Here is a 13,765-nt window from a genome sequence, read left to right on the forward strand (position 1 = left end):
ATAAACTTTAGATTTTGATAAACAGATATTAAAAGTTTACAGACTCTGTTGCAAAAATATCCAACAAAATTAATTCCCTATACCTTGTGCAGGGTTAAGAAGCCAGGACATGTTAAATGGCAGGCAAATGGTTTTAATCAAGTCAAAATTTTCATTTTGCTTTTAATTCAGGTTTCCCGATTTTACGAATGAAAGCAAAATAACCCTACAAAATGTACATAGGGTAATTTTGGGACTATTATGTTGCTGAGATCTATTGGTAGCCATACAAAAATTTTTTAAAATGTAAAAATAAATGCCTGAAAGGAAGCTCATATTTTATATACTTAAAAAAATCTAATAATAGATTTGCCCTACAGAGTATGAGTTTAACTTATTTGCTCTAACAAATCTTACAAATCCATTGCTATAAAAGTTGAGTTTTGAGGAGGCTGTTAGGAATTCAGAGTACACTTTTTTGTAATGTATCTCAAAGAATACTTAATTTGGATAAAGGTGTTAAAGACTATTTAAAGATGGTTTTTAAGGGCTATGAAAACCCCTATAACCTTATAAAAACTCTTGCTTCTTTTGAAGGTAATTAGCATTTGCTGCAGTTTCATTAGTAAATATTGCAAGAATGGTGATACATCACTGTTATTACCTCGTAGAGAAGTCAGAACTGCACGAACCATCCGTAAAGTTTCTTTTGGCAGTATTCAAGACTGGAACAGAAGGCATATCTTTCATAGGTTCAGCTAGAAAAGAAGATGAAAGCCTTAAGTTACCACTTTCTTTAGCTGATGTTATAGTATTTCCAACATCAAATTAATTTAAAACTCAAATAATATGATTCAAAGTCTAGAAAAATTAAAAAAAAATAAATTTCAGTCAAAGTGGCATAATATATGGTAGGCAACATGAGAAAAATGTTCTTTAGAAATCTGGATTGGACCAGAAAAGGAGTAAAACTCTACTTCATACCCAGCAGTCAGTCAGTCAACTGCTATTTATTAAGCATGTGCTATGTCACAGGCACTGTGCTAAGCAGAGGAGATACAAAGAAAGGTAAAAATTAGCCCCAGTTCAAGGAATTTACAGTCTAATGGGGGAGGGGGGGAACACAGCACAATTTATATACATATAAGAAAAATGTTGGGGGTACATACCTCAAAAGTTAGGCACTAACTATAGAGAACTGGGAAAGGCTTCTTGCAGAAGATGGGACTTTGGTTGAGACATGAAGGAGGCCGGAGAAGAAAGGAGGTGAAGATGAGAAGGGAGAGTAGTGCTGGTATGGGGGACAACCAGAGAAAATGTTTGGAATCAGGACATGGACTGCCTTAGTTGAGGAACAGCAGAGGCCTGTGTGGATTGGAGGGGAGTAAGGTATAAGAAGACTGGAAAAGTAGGCAGGGGTCAGGTTATGAAAGGCTTTAATCGCCAAAAAGATTTTCTATTTGATCCTGGATGTGACAGGGAGCTTACTAAACAGGGAGGAGGAGAAGAAGGGGAAAACAGCCACACTTTCATTTTAGGAAGATCAATCTGACATCTGCGTGGAAGATAGACTGGATTGGGGAGACACTTGAGGCAGGAAGACCAACTAGCAGGCCATTGAAATAGTGCAGGTGCGAGGCGATAAAAGCCTGCACCAAGGGGACTGAAGTATCAACAGGAGAGATAAGGGGGCATAGGAGAGATGTCACAAAGATGGAAACAAGACTTAACCACTGATTGCATATGAGGAGTAAGAGAGAGGGAGGAGTCAAGGATGGCATCCCCAACACTGGCAGTCTTAGAAAAAAATGCTTTGATCTAGAAAACATATTTGGAGCAGAGAGAAAGAATCCTAAACAAACTGATGGCTGGCTGTTCTATTGGAGTCAATAGCACTGTCTCATTTCATCTTCAATATATGAGAGGGCGGAGTCAGGAAGGAAAGAGTAACCTTGGGGTCGAATGTGAACAAGGGCAAAAATGATAGAAATCAGGATAGGGCACCTGAAACTGTCATTCTATAATGTTTCACTTAAGTTTATATCGCTACTCTTCTGATACTTTCCCCCTCAGTAATCCAATAAAACCACCATCAAATCCCAAGCTTTACCAACTGGACCTGAGGGATAAGAGAATACTGACACCTGAGAAGGGTTTAAAGGAGCTTGGTAGCAACTACCAGGGGTTGTCCCAGATGTATGAAGGTTTGCGGAATTTTACAAATTGAGGAAAGGTTTTAAGAGAACAAGAATAAGAATCATCAAAGAGTGCTGTTTTCTTATTGCTCCAGGGTTTTTCCTTATTGGTGTTAAAAAAAAAAATCATAGCAAATACTTGTTTCTCTACTAAAATGATTTTTAAAAACTCAACTCTTTCTAAGAAATTCCTGAAGTGTTCCAGATTTTCTATAAATATACTGCAAAGTTTGTAAAAAAAAAAAGTCAGCTATAACTGGACTAATACTGTGTAAAGTGAGAATAAAAGCAAACAGAGATATTTTAAAATTAATGGAAACTTGGTATTTTATTTAGCCAAAATTTCCATGGAATTTTAACCAGATATGGATGTCATTTCTTTACCTTATACACAGTATTAGAGAAAGTATGGTATTCTTCCTATACAGTAATTAAACAAGGATCTCCTCTCACCCAACCAAGAGAGAACATTTCACTGAAAAGGAAATTCAAACATGTCCAGGTTAAGCTTCTATAAATCATTAATGAAGAAGGTTTGGGTTGTTTCTTTTCATAATTACTTAATTTTTGTAACTACTGGAATGGATGTATCTTGATATTTTAAACTGAAGGATTTAAATTGTATTCTTATAGATGATCTACTGAAAACTGGCCCTGAATTAAAACTTAATGACCAATATGCAGGCTTTTTTTTTTTAACACAACTTTTAAAATAAGGAGAAAATGTGACACAGATGACTTTAATGTAATAATTTATGGAATGAAGACCATCTATCAAGTCAGAAAAGGGCTGCCACTACATCAGCGGAAGAGGTGCCTGAACTATGGAGGTAACTATACATCTTGGAGAATACAATTTGGCCTAAGGCATGGTGTTTAAATTGAATTTAGCTCATCATAGCAGACAGAAAGACTGTATGAAGCAACTAATGTTTCTCCTATCACAAGTACAGTGATCCTTTGCTTGTCATTTTTTGCCTAATACAACATGACCTGGAGCTATGAAAAAGCTCCCCAAAATATAGAATACACAATTTTCCCAATGGTGCAAATGGAGAGAAACCACTAGCAGAAAGAGAAAATTTGGCTTTGTTGTCTGCCTAGACAAAGACTACCAGGGTAACTAGGTGCAGCTGTGGATGGAATGATGGACCTGGAGTCAGAAGATCTAAAGTCAAATCGGGCCTCAGACACTTAATATTTGTGTAATCCTAGTCAAGCCACTTAACTTCTGTCTACTTAAGTTTCTTCATCTGTAAAAATGGAGCTAATAATAGTACCTACCTCCCAGGATTGTTGTGAAGATGAACTGAGACCATACTTGTAAAGCACTATGCAAACCTTAAAGTGCTACAAACATGCTAGCTATTATGATGATTCTAAGAAGGAGGAGCACAGAGATTAGTTCATTTTCCTCATTTTGCTACTGTGCTACGTAACCAAGTGATGAAGGCAGAGGGATCTGTTGTACTGGTAAGGACATCCTGGAGAGGCAGAGCAAGTGATAACTACACTGGAGGAGACAAGAGAAAAAGTAGGACAAACACAGAGAAATCCCTACCCAGGTAAACCTATGGTCACTTAAAAAAATCTGCCTTAGAGAAGGGTAAGAGAAAGTTTGTTATCTTGTTTCATGACTTGAGCCCTGTACATTTACACAGAAAAGAAATGGAGAAAAAAGAAGAGTATACTACAGTAACAACAGTTACAAGTTAAAAATTAGGAAGTTAAAGAAGAAACACACCCTTGAAGAAAACATTTTTTCTACAAAAACACATTTTCAATTTAATAATGGAAGTCAAAGAGAATTTTTTTTAATTTTTGCTACATCAAATTTTGCTTTAGCGATAACAGTTCAGAAATACCTCTTTGCTTTGTACTTCTATGGATATTTGTAAGTATGCTTTTTCATTTGATAAAATGAGAAATTTGTAGTGTTGAAACACATGCTAGTCATATAGCAGGCTCTTAATAAATACTTATTCCCTTCCCTTGCTTATACAAATTTCCTTTTTCAAAAACCCTGAAATCAATAGAACATAATATTTTAAAATTCACAAAATCTATTAGGCTTCAACATTTGAATAAACAATATTCTTAAACAAGGTTCAGCTATCAAATAAAAAAAATAATTTTAATGGATTTGGAATATTTTAGTATTAAAATGCTCAAAATCTTATTTCAGGGGGGGAGTAGGGCTATAGGGTGTAACAGAAACTTGGGCAAAAAGTGTGGAATCTGATAAATATGGTGCTAAGAGTAACTCAGTGCCAGCCAGGGCATTGCAGGTCTTGACCTTCCATTCAGGTCCTTCCCCAATGTCTCTTTATGCAGTTTCCATTGCCCTATCCGTACCAATCAGCACCTCAGACGTTTACATAGAAGGAGCAGTTTTTCAGTATCTTCACAACTGATTCATGCCAGAGCATGATTTTGTAAGTGTCACAGGCCTGCCTTTTAAAAGGCCAAGCAAGGGGTGGTTATACATAACCTTCTTCTGTTTTTGTTTTGCATAGGGTCACAAAAAATTTTAAGTTTTTGTATTTGTCTTTACCTTGCGGGTGACTGACAACACGAGGCTGTACAAACGATGGCTTCACAACTTCAAACCACCAGAACAGCTCTGCCATGAACACTAAATAATTATTCTGTAAGAAGGTTAAGAAAATTAACATAAAATCCCAATTAAACAAAACTTGATCCTATGTGGGAAAAAAAAAGTATGGAATTAAATCTGAAAGTTATAAATATATCAGCTCAGCTCCTGACTCCTTGGACTTTCCTTGGGTACCCTGGGTTCTAAATAACAAACACTCTAGATAGAAGTTTATGAATGATTCTTAGTTATGCTGAAATGGGCGAACATAAAATTTATTTTTAATAAGCATTAAGTTAGGCACAGCAATAACACAACCTTGCTTTTTTCTTATCCTTACCAGAAAATACCATCCTTATTTTTTTTGCAAACATTTACCATACTTAAAGGCCTAAGCCCTCAAAAGCATATGTTACTTGAAAAGTCCACATTAACAAAACACCACAATATAAAAACTAGGAACATGAAGATGAAGAGGAAATTGAACTCGAGTATTCACTACACACACTCTCTCCCTTGTATGAATCCCATATGAACTTATTATCCTATAAACTCAACAAGACACAAAACAAATGAATAACCTTCCACACCAACCTAACCTTCCATTCAAATTTTTCTATTAATGGTACTATCCCTGTTCTGGTGACCCAAACTCAAAAACCTGTAGTCTCCTTTGCAAGTTATGTACCCTTAGGTGCCCTGGGCAATTTCCTGAGATTGTAAGTTGGCCAGAAAATGCCTACATGCCTTTATAAGAGGGAGTTTCCTTATCCAGGAGTTTCTTCAAACATGAACTCATATGTGCATTCCCTATCACTAATAGCCTATATCCAGGCAGCTACCAGGTTCTGTCAGTAACTCCTTTGAAAGATATTTGTCACATCCTCAATTCCTACAATCATAATCTCAGAATTTTAGAGCAAGATGATGTTACATAACATCTAGGCCACTCCCACCTTTTATAGATGAGGACCCTAAGTCTGAGAATTAATAATGATGATGATGATGATGATAACTCCCATCTATATAGCCCTATATAGGAAGAAGCTAGGTGACTCAGTGGATAGACAGCTGGGCCTAGAATCAGGATGACCTGAGTTCAAATCCAGCCTTAGATACTTACTAGTTGTATGATCTTGACAAATCACTTAACCTCTTTTTGCCTTAATCCACTGAAGAGAAAGGAGAAGGAAAGGGTAAACCACTCTAATGTCTTTGCCAAGAAAACCCCATAATGGGGTCACAAAGAGTCAGACATAACTGAACAAGTGAACAACAACAAACAGTGCTTTAAGGCTTACAAAGTACTTTCCTCATAATCTGAGATGAAAAAGCAAAGGTTATAATACCCTCATTTTGTAGATGAGGAAACTGAGGATCAGAGGGCTGAAATGATTCCCCAGTGCTATAGCCCAAGTTCCGGTTGCCTGGTCCAGTGTTTCTACCACTGCAAAACCTAGTTCTGAATCACCTGTTTTGTTGATTATAATAGTGTCGAGACTTTTTCCTACTTTTTGTGCCTGTATCTTTTAAAATATCTTGAACACACAACTGCCAGATTAATCTTCCTCAAAAACCATTTCATGACACATTCAACAAACATTTACTGAGCAATGGAAATGTCTAAGTTCTAAGACAATGTGCTCAGGGAAGTGGGGTTACAAAGATGAATGAGGAGCTTATGGAGAGAGGACAAATTAAAACATAATTATAATATCAGGTAGAATGTGACACATGACAGAAGGTATGTACCACAGAAGTGGGGGTAGGGCAGATATCAGAAAAAGCTTAATGGAGGAGATGGTTTTTATTTCATCTGGGCTTTGAAAAACGGGCAGGCTTTTGAGAAGTGAAGATGGCATCTGGGGAAGGAAATGTCACGGGCAGAAAGAACCAAGTATCCTAGGGCAGAAAAGCAGAAAAATGCAGCACATGGTGAAGAAACAGTAAATATTTCCATTTATTCAGAATAAAGAGTCCATGAAGAAACAGAAAAATAGGGTAATAGTTGGTGAAGTTTGGAAGGATGGGACTAAATTCTAAAGGGTTTGGAACTCTAGGCTGAAAAGTTTGGATTTTACTCTGTAGGTAATAGAGAAATATATACTAGAAGAACTGGATCACAGCAATCTTGATATTTTACAATAATTGAAGACAAAAGGAAATTGAAACTAAATGGAAGGAGGGTTCATTTGTTTTCCTTGGTGGAGTAAATAAAAGTTCTGTCACGTTTCAGAAGGCAGTAAGAACACTCAAACACTAAGTTATATCACTATGTAATTCTCATGATAAACACAAGCAAAACCCCTATGAAGAAAATTGAATCTTACACTATAACATCTGTTGTAGAGCATGAGAAAGGAGAAGCACTTCACAAGACTTTTAATAGTAAATTGATTTTTAACAACTTGATTACATAGGTGAGTGGGCAAAATGGTGAGAAAGAAGTCTTAGGAATAGGAAGTGAAACTAGCTAAAGGCTCTATACAGAAGCCTCGCACACATATATTGAACATATATTCCTTTAATAAGTCAGAAACTGCTGGAGAGAGCAAGCACCAAATAATGTCATACAAAATAAATTGATTATATTCTAACAGTTAGGAAGAGTAGGTTTCAATGGAGGAGTCATTTCCAAATCAGCTGTCTCTGTACAATCATGAGACCATCAGCTTGTTATAACAAAGATAAAGTTTGATTCCAAACCAAGAAAATACCAATAACTACTAATTCATATGCCTCCTTTCCCACTTCTAAATCTGAGTGTAATTTGCAAACTTAAATGGATGAAGGCGTGAAAAAGTTAATAGGCTTTTGTGAATGATATTTTACAACAGGCCACATCTTTACAGTCTCACAAATAGCTGAAAGGTGGAGAAAACCCAAATTTCACTGTCCTTATCTGTTGACTACAAAAAAAATTTGATTCAGTTTAGCAAAATAATCCCTTAAGGCTTTCTTCCCACAAGGTATCTCCTATACATGTTACAATTCTACTTGAAAGCTATAACAACAAAGATAACACTGTTTATCCCTGATCAATAATATCAGTAGAGGCATAAAAGAGGTCGACATGTTTGTCACTGTCATGGCGAATATACAGTACGGAGTTCAAATGGAAGACCATAAGATTTACTGGATACACTTGCAATAAGTATATGAGCACTGATTGTGCTGATTATATCAAATGCAGCAGAGCCTCCTAAATGAGATCATGAAAAGATCAACCACACAGGAAAAACCAATCAGATCAAGAATGCCCACTGTCCTGATTATGACACAACCTGTCATAGCCACCTGTAGAGCAGATCCAATCATGTCCTGTACAGCCATAACATAGATGATAAACTGGGTTCTGAATTAAATCAGTCAACCAATAAGTGCTTGCTATATACCTAAATAAGAAAAGTCACAACTATCTTTGGGTAACTGGATAATTTTTTTTAATGACTCCAAACTTCTCCCTGGAACACAGATACACTGTTAATAACAACACTCTTTCAGAGATGTTAAATGGCTATGAGTAATGCAATACCATGATTTTGAAGAATCACCAGGGAGATAAATGACTGAAAAGGAGGTAAGGCAGTTATATAATGAAAAGAAGGGATAACAACATATAGCCTAGGGTGCTCCAGTGGTACAAGCACAATTTCAAGAGAGCTAGAGGTCTTCTACCTGCTGGGTGGAACCTGTGGCAGATCTGTGGCATGATACAGATAACTGTTGCACAGGATGAGAAAGTATGGGTGAGTTACAATTTGCATGAATGAAGGAAATACCCACACTGATGAGATCATTATCAAAAATGTCCCATTATCAAAGTCAGAAGAAGATTAAAGAAAGAGCAAAGATCAAAATCAATACCAAACTGATCTTGTCAGATGAAAAGACAGCACTACAACTACAACCTGAGGAATTGAAACAAATTATTGGACGGAAAATAGGAATGAATCAATTAATCAATAAGCATGTGTTAAGCACTTCACATATGCTTATTGATTAACTGATTCATCCCCCATTCTCCTACTATATGGACCTGTGGTGATACAAGAATCTTGAAACCTACTGGATCCCCTACAAATTTATTTTACATAATCTCAACTGGGCACTGACTGAAGCAAGAAAATCCTATTAACCTTTCCTAAATAACTTACTTATGCCACTCACCCACAGGAGTTTTATGAACCTTTTCATCCCTCTTCAGTCTTCCCAAACTTCTCCTCTTCCCCCACTCTCTCAGTCAAGAATCTTGCCTTATATTTCACTGAAAACACTGAAGTCCTTCTCCCAGAGCTTCCTCTTCTCCTTTCCTCCTCCTCAACTCCTATCTGCCAGATGTCCTTCTGCAACTACCTCTGCCTCTACCTGTCTCACGTGATGAGGTGGCCCTTCTCCTTGCCAAAGCAAACCCTCTGACATGCAGAAGTGATCCCATTCCATCTTCTCCAGCTGACATCCCCTTCTTTTATCCCCACTCTCTCACTTATCTTCAATATCTTCTCCTCTACTGGCTACTTCCCTACAGGTTACCAATATGCCCATGTCTGCACCATCCTCAAAAAACCCTTCCTTAGGGGCAGCTAGGTAGTGCAGTGGATAGAGCACCAGCGCTGAAGTCAGGAGGACCTGAGTTCAAATCCGGCCTCAGACCAAACACTTGACACTTACTAACTGTGTAACCCTGGGCAAGTCACTTAACCCCAATTGCTTAAAAAGAAAAAAAAATGTTTAAAAAAAAAAAAAACCCTCCTTTGATGCATCCTTCCCTGCTAGTTACTGTTCCATATCTCTCCTCCCTTTTGTGGCTAAATTCCTTGAAAGTCATCTACAATAGGTACCTCCACTTCTTTCTTTTCAGTCTGGCTTCTGACCTCATCATTCAATGGAAACTACTCTCTTCAAAATTATTAAAAATTTCTTAACTGCCAAAATCTAATTGTCTTTTCTCAATCATCTTCCCTCTTGACCTTTCAGCAGTCTTTGAAATTGTTGATCACCCTCTTCTCTCTAACTTTTCATGACACTACTCTCTCCTGGCTCTCTTCCTACCTATCTGGCCAGTCTTCCTTTGAAGGATCTTCATTCAGGTTATGCTCACTAATCGTGGGTTTCCCCCAAGGTTCCGTCCTGGGCCCTCTACTTTTCTCCCTCTATACTATTTCACTTGGTGATCTTATCAGTTCCCATGGATTCATTATCATCTCTATGCTGATGAATCTTAAATCTACCCAGGCCTAACCTCTCTGATGACCACTTCCAACTTTCTATTAGGACATCTTGAACTGGATATTCTGTAGTCATCTTAAACCCAATATGTCCAAAACTGAACTTCTCTTTCTTCCCTTTTCCTAACTTCTCTATTACTGTCTTCATTCACTCCTCATTCTTTCTTTCCCCATTCCTCTTATCCAATCCATTGCCAAGACTTATTGATTTTACCTTTGTAATTATTTTTGCATATGCCCTCCCCCTTCTCTCTTCCTTTGACACGGCCACTACCCTGGTGCAGACTACAATGGCCTACTGGCAGGATTCCTTCTCATATGTCTCATCACCTTCTAGTCCACCTTCCACTCAGCGGTCAAAATGATATTCCTAAAGCCCAATTCTGACCATGTCACCCTAGGATTCAATAAACTCCAGTAGCTCCCTATCTCCTCCAAGATCAAATATAAAGTTCTTTATGTGGTGTTCAAGCCCTTAATAACATCCCCTCCCCCCATCTTTCCAATATTTTTATGCCTTTCCTCCCCTCATTCATTCTGTGATCCAATGACACTGGACTCATTACCATTCCTCTCACAAGACATTCTATCTCCTGACTCCTGGTATTTTCACTGGCTGTCCCCAGTGCCTGGAATATTCTCCCCACTCTGCTTCCTGGCTTTCTTCAAATTACATCTAAAATCCCACTTTCCACATGAAGCTTTTCCCAATGCCCCTTTGCCACAGATGTCTTCCATCTGTAGATTATCTCTAATGTATCCTTCCTATAAAATTTGTTTATACAGTTGCTTGCATGTCGTCTTCCTCGTTAGACTATAAGCTCCTTGAGGGTAGGGTCTGTCTTTTGCCTTTATTTGTATCCACCAGTACTTACCAAAGTGCCTGATACATAACAGGAACTTAACAAATGTTTACTGACTAAGACAAAAATGAAATAGTTCCAGTGTCTGCTGTTCTTGAGGAGCTTATGGTCTAACTAAGGGAAACAATATCCATATGATATAGGTATATACAAAATAGATAGAGGGTGATTCAGGGGGAAAGGTACACCTCAAGCTAGTTTAGTAGGGGATTGCACTTGAACTGAACTTTGTAGGGATTCTGAGAGATGGAGAAAAGGGGAGTGCACATTCCAGGCATAGTAGAGTCAGTACAAAGGAAAGGAGAATGAAGACGGAGTGTCCGTACTAAGACTGGAAGAGGTAGACTAAGGCCTGATTATGAAGGTTTTTAAATGCCAAACAAGGGAGTTTAGAGTTGATTTTATAGATAATATGGAGCATTGTAACTTATGTATTATCAGAGTTTCATATTAGACTTGTATTTTAGGAAAAATGATGTGGGGAGTTGTGTAGAGTATAGGCTGGAGTGGGGAATGATGAGGTAGGGAAAATACTTGGGAAGCTTTTGCAGGACAAGAGGGATTTTGGCCATGCGAACAGAAAGATGGGGATAGATGCAAGAGCCATTATGCAGGTAATAACAAGATTTGGCAATTGAGAAGATGTGTGGGGCAGATGACAGTAAGGAGTCAAGGAAAATTCTAAAGTTGAAGGCCTCAGTAACTAGAAAAATAATGGTGCACTTGACATAAATAGGGAAGAAATGTGTGTTGGGGGGAAATAATTAGTTCTGTTTTGGTCATTTTGAGTTTGAGATATCTATAAGACATCTAATTTGAAACATCCAGTTGGTGACATGGGAGCTGAGGACAGACTTTGTTGTTCTTGAGTCATTTCAGTCGTGTCTGACTCTTTGGAGTTTTCCTGGCAAAGATACTGGAGTGGTTTGCCATTTCCTTCTCCAGCTCGTTTTTGCAGAGAAGGAAACTGAGGCAAACATGGTTAAGTGACTTGCCCAAGGTCACATGGCTAGTAAGTGTCTGAAGCCAGAAATGAACCCATGAAGATGAACTAGACCATGCTCTGTGCCCTATAGTGCCACCCAGCTGACAGAGCAGATCTTGAAGTCATAAATACACAGATGGTAATTAAACCAATGGAAGTTGAAGAGATCACCGAGAGAGTAAAGAGAGAGTAAAGAAGGCCTAGGACAAAGCCTTGGGACAAATCCATAATTAGTGGGTATGATGGTGATGAATAAACAAATGAAACTGAGAAGAAGCAATCAGGTCACAAAAGAACTAAGAGAAAAATATTACAAAAATCCAGAGAAGAGAGAGCATTGGGAAGGAGAAAGTGGTCTACAGTAGTGACGTCAAATAGATCCATGCCTACAGGTAGCATATTGATTTAGAAAAGCACAAATTAATACTAGCTATGTTGTATTATATTTTTATTTATTTTGTTAAACATTTCCAAATTACATCTTAATCTGGTTTGACTGCCAGTTCGACAACTCTGGCCTATGGTATCAAATATTTCTGAAAAGTAAGATGCTGAGGGATAAGAACAGGACAAGACACAGAAAAGATAAAGAACTGACTCTGATGATTCCCTACACAAGTCTAACACATAAAGCAAACGCCAAAGCACAGAGGCCAAAGAGCCCATAAACCACTTCAACATTTCATTTCCTTGTCAAGTGCAGAGACATGGCAATCAAGGAAAATGCCAATTAGCACATAAATCCATTTGCAAGATGCAACACAGGAGGATGGTCAAAGATTACAACCAGTATTATCTCTTCATCTTCTTACCAGTTGCCTTCTGTCTGAAGCATCCAAACCTTATCTTGAGGACTTAACTCTTTCATCTCCCCATTTCTCATGCTAGGGCCCCCTGGTCTGATTCATGATTGCTTCTCAAGTCCCATTATTTCAGACTCACTACAGCTATGCTTTATTTTACTCCCCAGCTATCTTCTTATTAGTTGCCTGGCTTTTCCTATATTACCCTCCACCCTAGTTTTTCAGTTTCAGAACTAATAATCAATCAATACTGACATTACTACTGAAAAGGATGCTTTCGGTCTACTCCTTTATGGTTCTATTCATTATCCCAATAACATTTCAAAACAAAATACCTTTCTGTGGTCAACACTTCCCTACATGTGTGGTCTCCTCCCATTAAACTATAAATCCCTGTAGGGCAAGGACTACATTGCTTTTTTACTAGCATCCCCAGTGCTTGGCACATGTGATTAATAAATGTTCTTTCAATTCATTCATAAACAAAAACCAAACAAACAACAACAATAAAAAACAAAAACAGAGAGTAGTACAAGGTAAAATGGAATGCAGAAAGATTAGCCTGAGTCCCAATTAAGCTGTATCATCACAAGAGCATTATGGAATAGATACACTAGCATCTGGGTGACCTAGTTTAATCACTTATAATAATGGAACCACCACATTTGGTCTTGGACCCAAGTTCCTTGAGGTGCTATATGATAAAGTAGAAAGAACATTTAAGAAAATAAATGAGGAAAGAACAGCTGGGTAAGATCAAAAGAAATCCCGTAATGGAAGAAAAATGGTTTTTAAAGCATTGAGGGATTAACCTGACTCCAAAGTATTCAGTCTTATTATATATTAACAACCTTCCTACTCTTTATGGTTTAACAAACCTGACCTTTTGACCAGTTCTCCCACACAGCACTGTATTCCAGCTCTTTTGCACCAGACATCCACCCCACAAGAAGTGCTCTCTCCCCTCACCTTTGCCCCACAGAATTCCTTAAGTCCTGCAAGGCCTTCCTCTGGTCAAGCATTACCTCTCAAAAGAAGATTTTCCTGATCTCTCCAACTGTCAGTATGCTCCCTATCCTGAATTACTTTGCATTTTATTCTACATATATTCATATG

At 37.8% G+C, this 13,765-nt stretch overlaps 1 protein-coding gene across 2 annotated transcripts in view; it reads right to left on the bottom strand.

Annotated features, from left to right (window-relative positions):
- The window catches only part of CAMSAP2 (calmodulin regulated spectrin associated protein family member 2), a 154,522-nt gene that overhangs the window by 28,709 nt on the left and 112,048 nt on the right, over window positions 1-13,765 (bottom strand). For both annotated transcript variants that reach the window (XM_027843406.1, XM_027843405.1), the window contains exons 7-8: window positions 4,729-4,822; window positions 644-737 (exon numbers count right to left, since the gene is read on the bottom strand). In XM_027843406.1, coding sequence (XP_027699207.1) covers window positions 644-737; window positions 4,729-4,822 — 188 coding nt within the window. The remainder of the gene's footprint in view (window positions 1-643; window positions 738-4,728; window positions 4,823-13,765) is intronic.

Source organism: Vombatus ursinus, unplaced genomic scaffold (assembly GCF_900497805.2).
Source record: "Vombatus ursinus unplaced genomic scaffold, bare-nosed wombat genome assembly UNPS02014909.1, whole genome shotgun sequence".
Lineage (NCBI taxonomy): Eukaryota > Metazoa > Chordata > Mammalia > Diprotodontia > Vombatidae > Vombatus > Vombatus ursinus.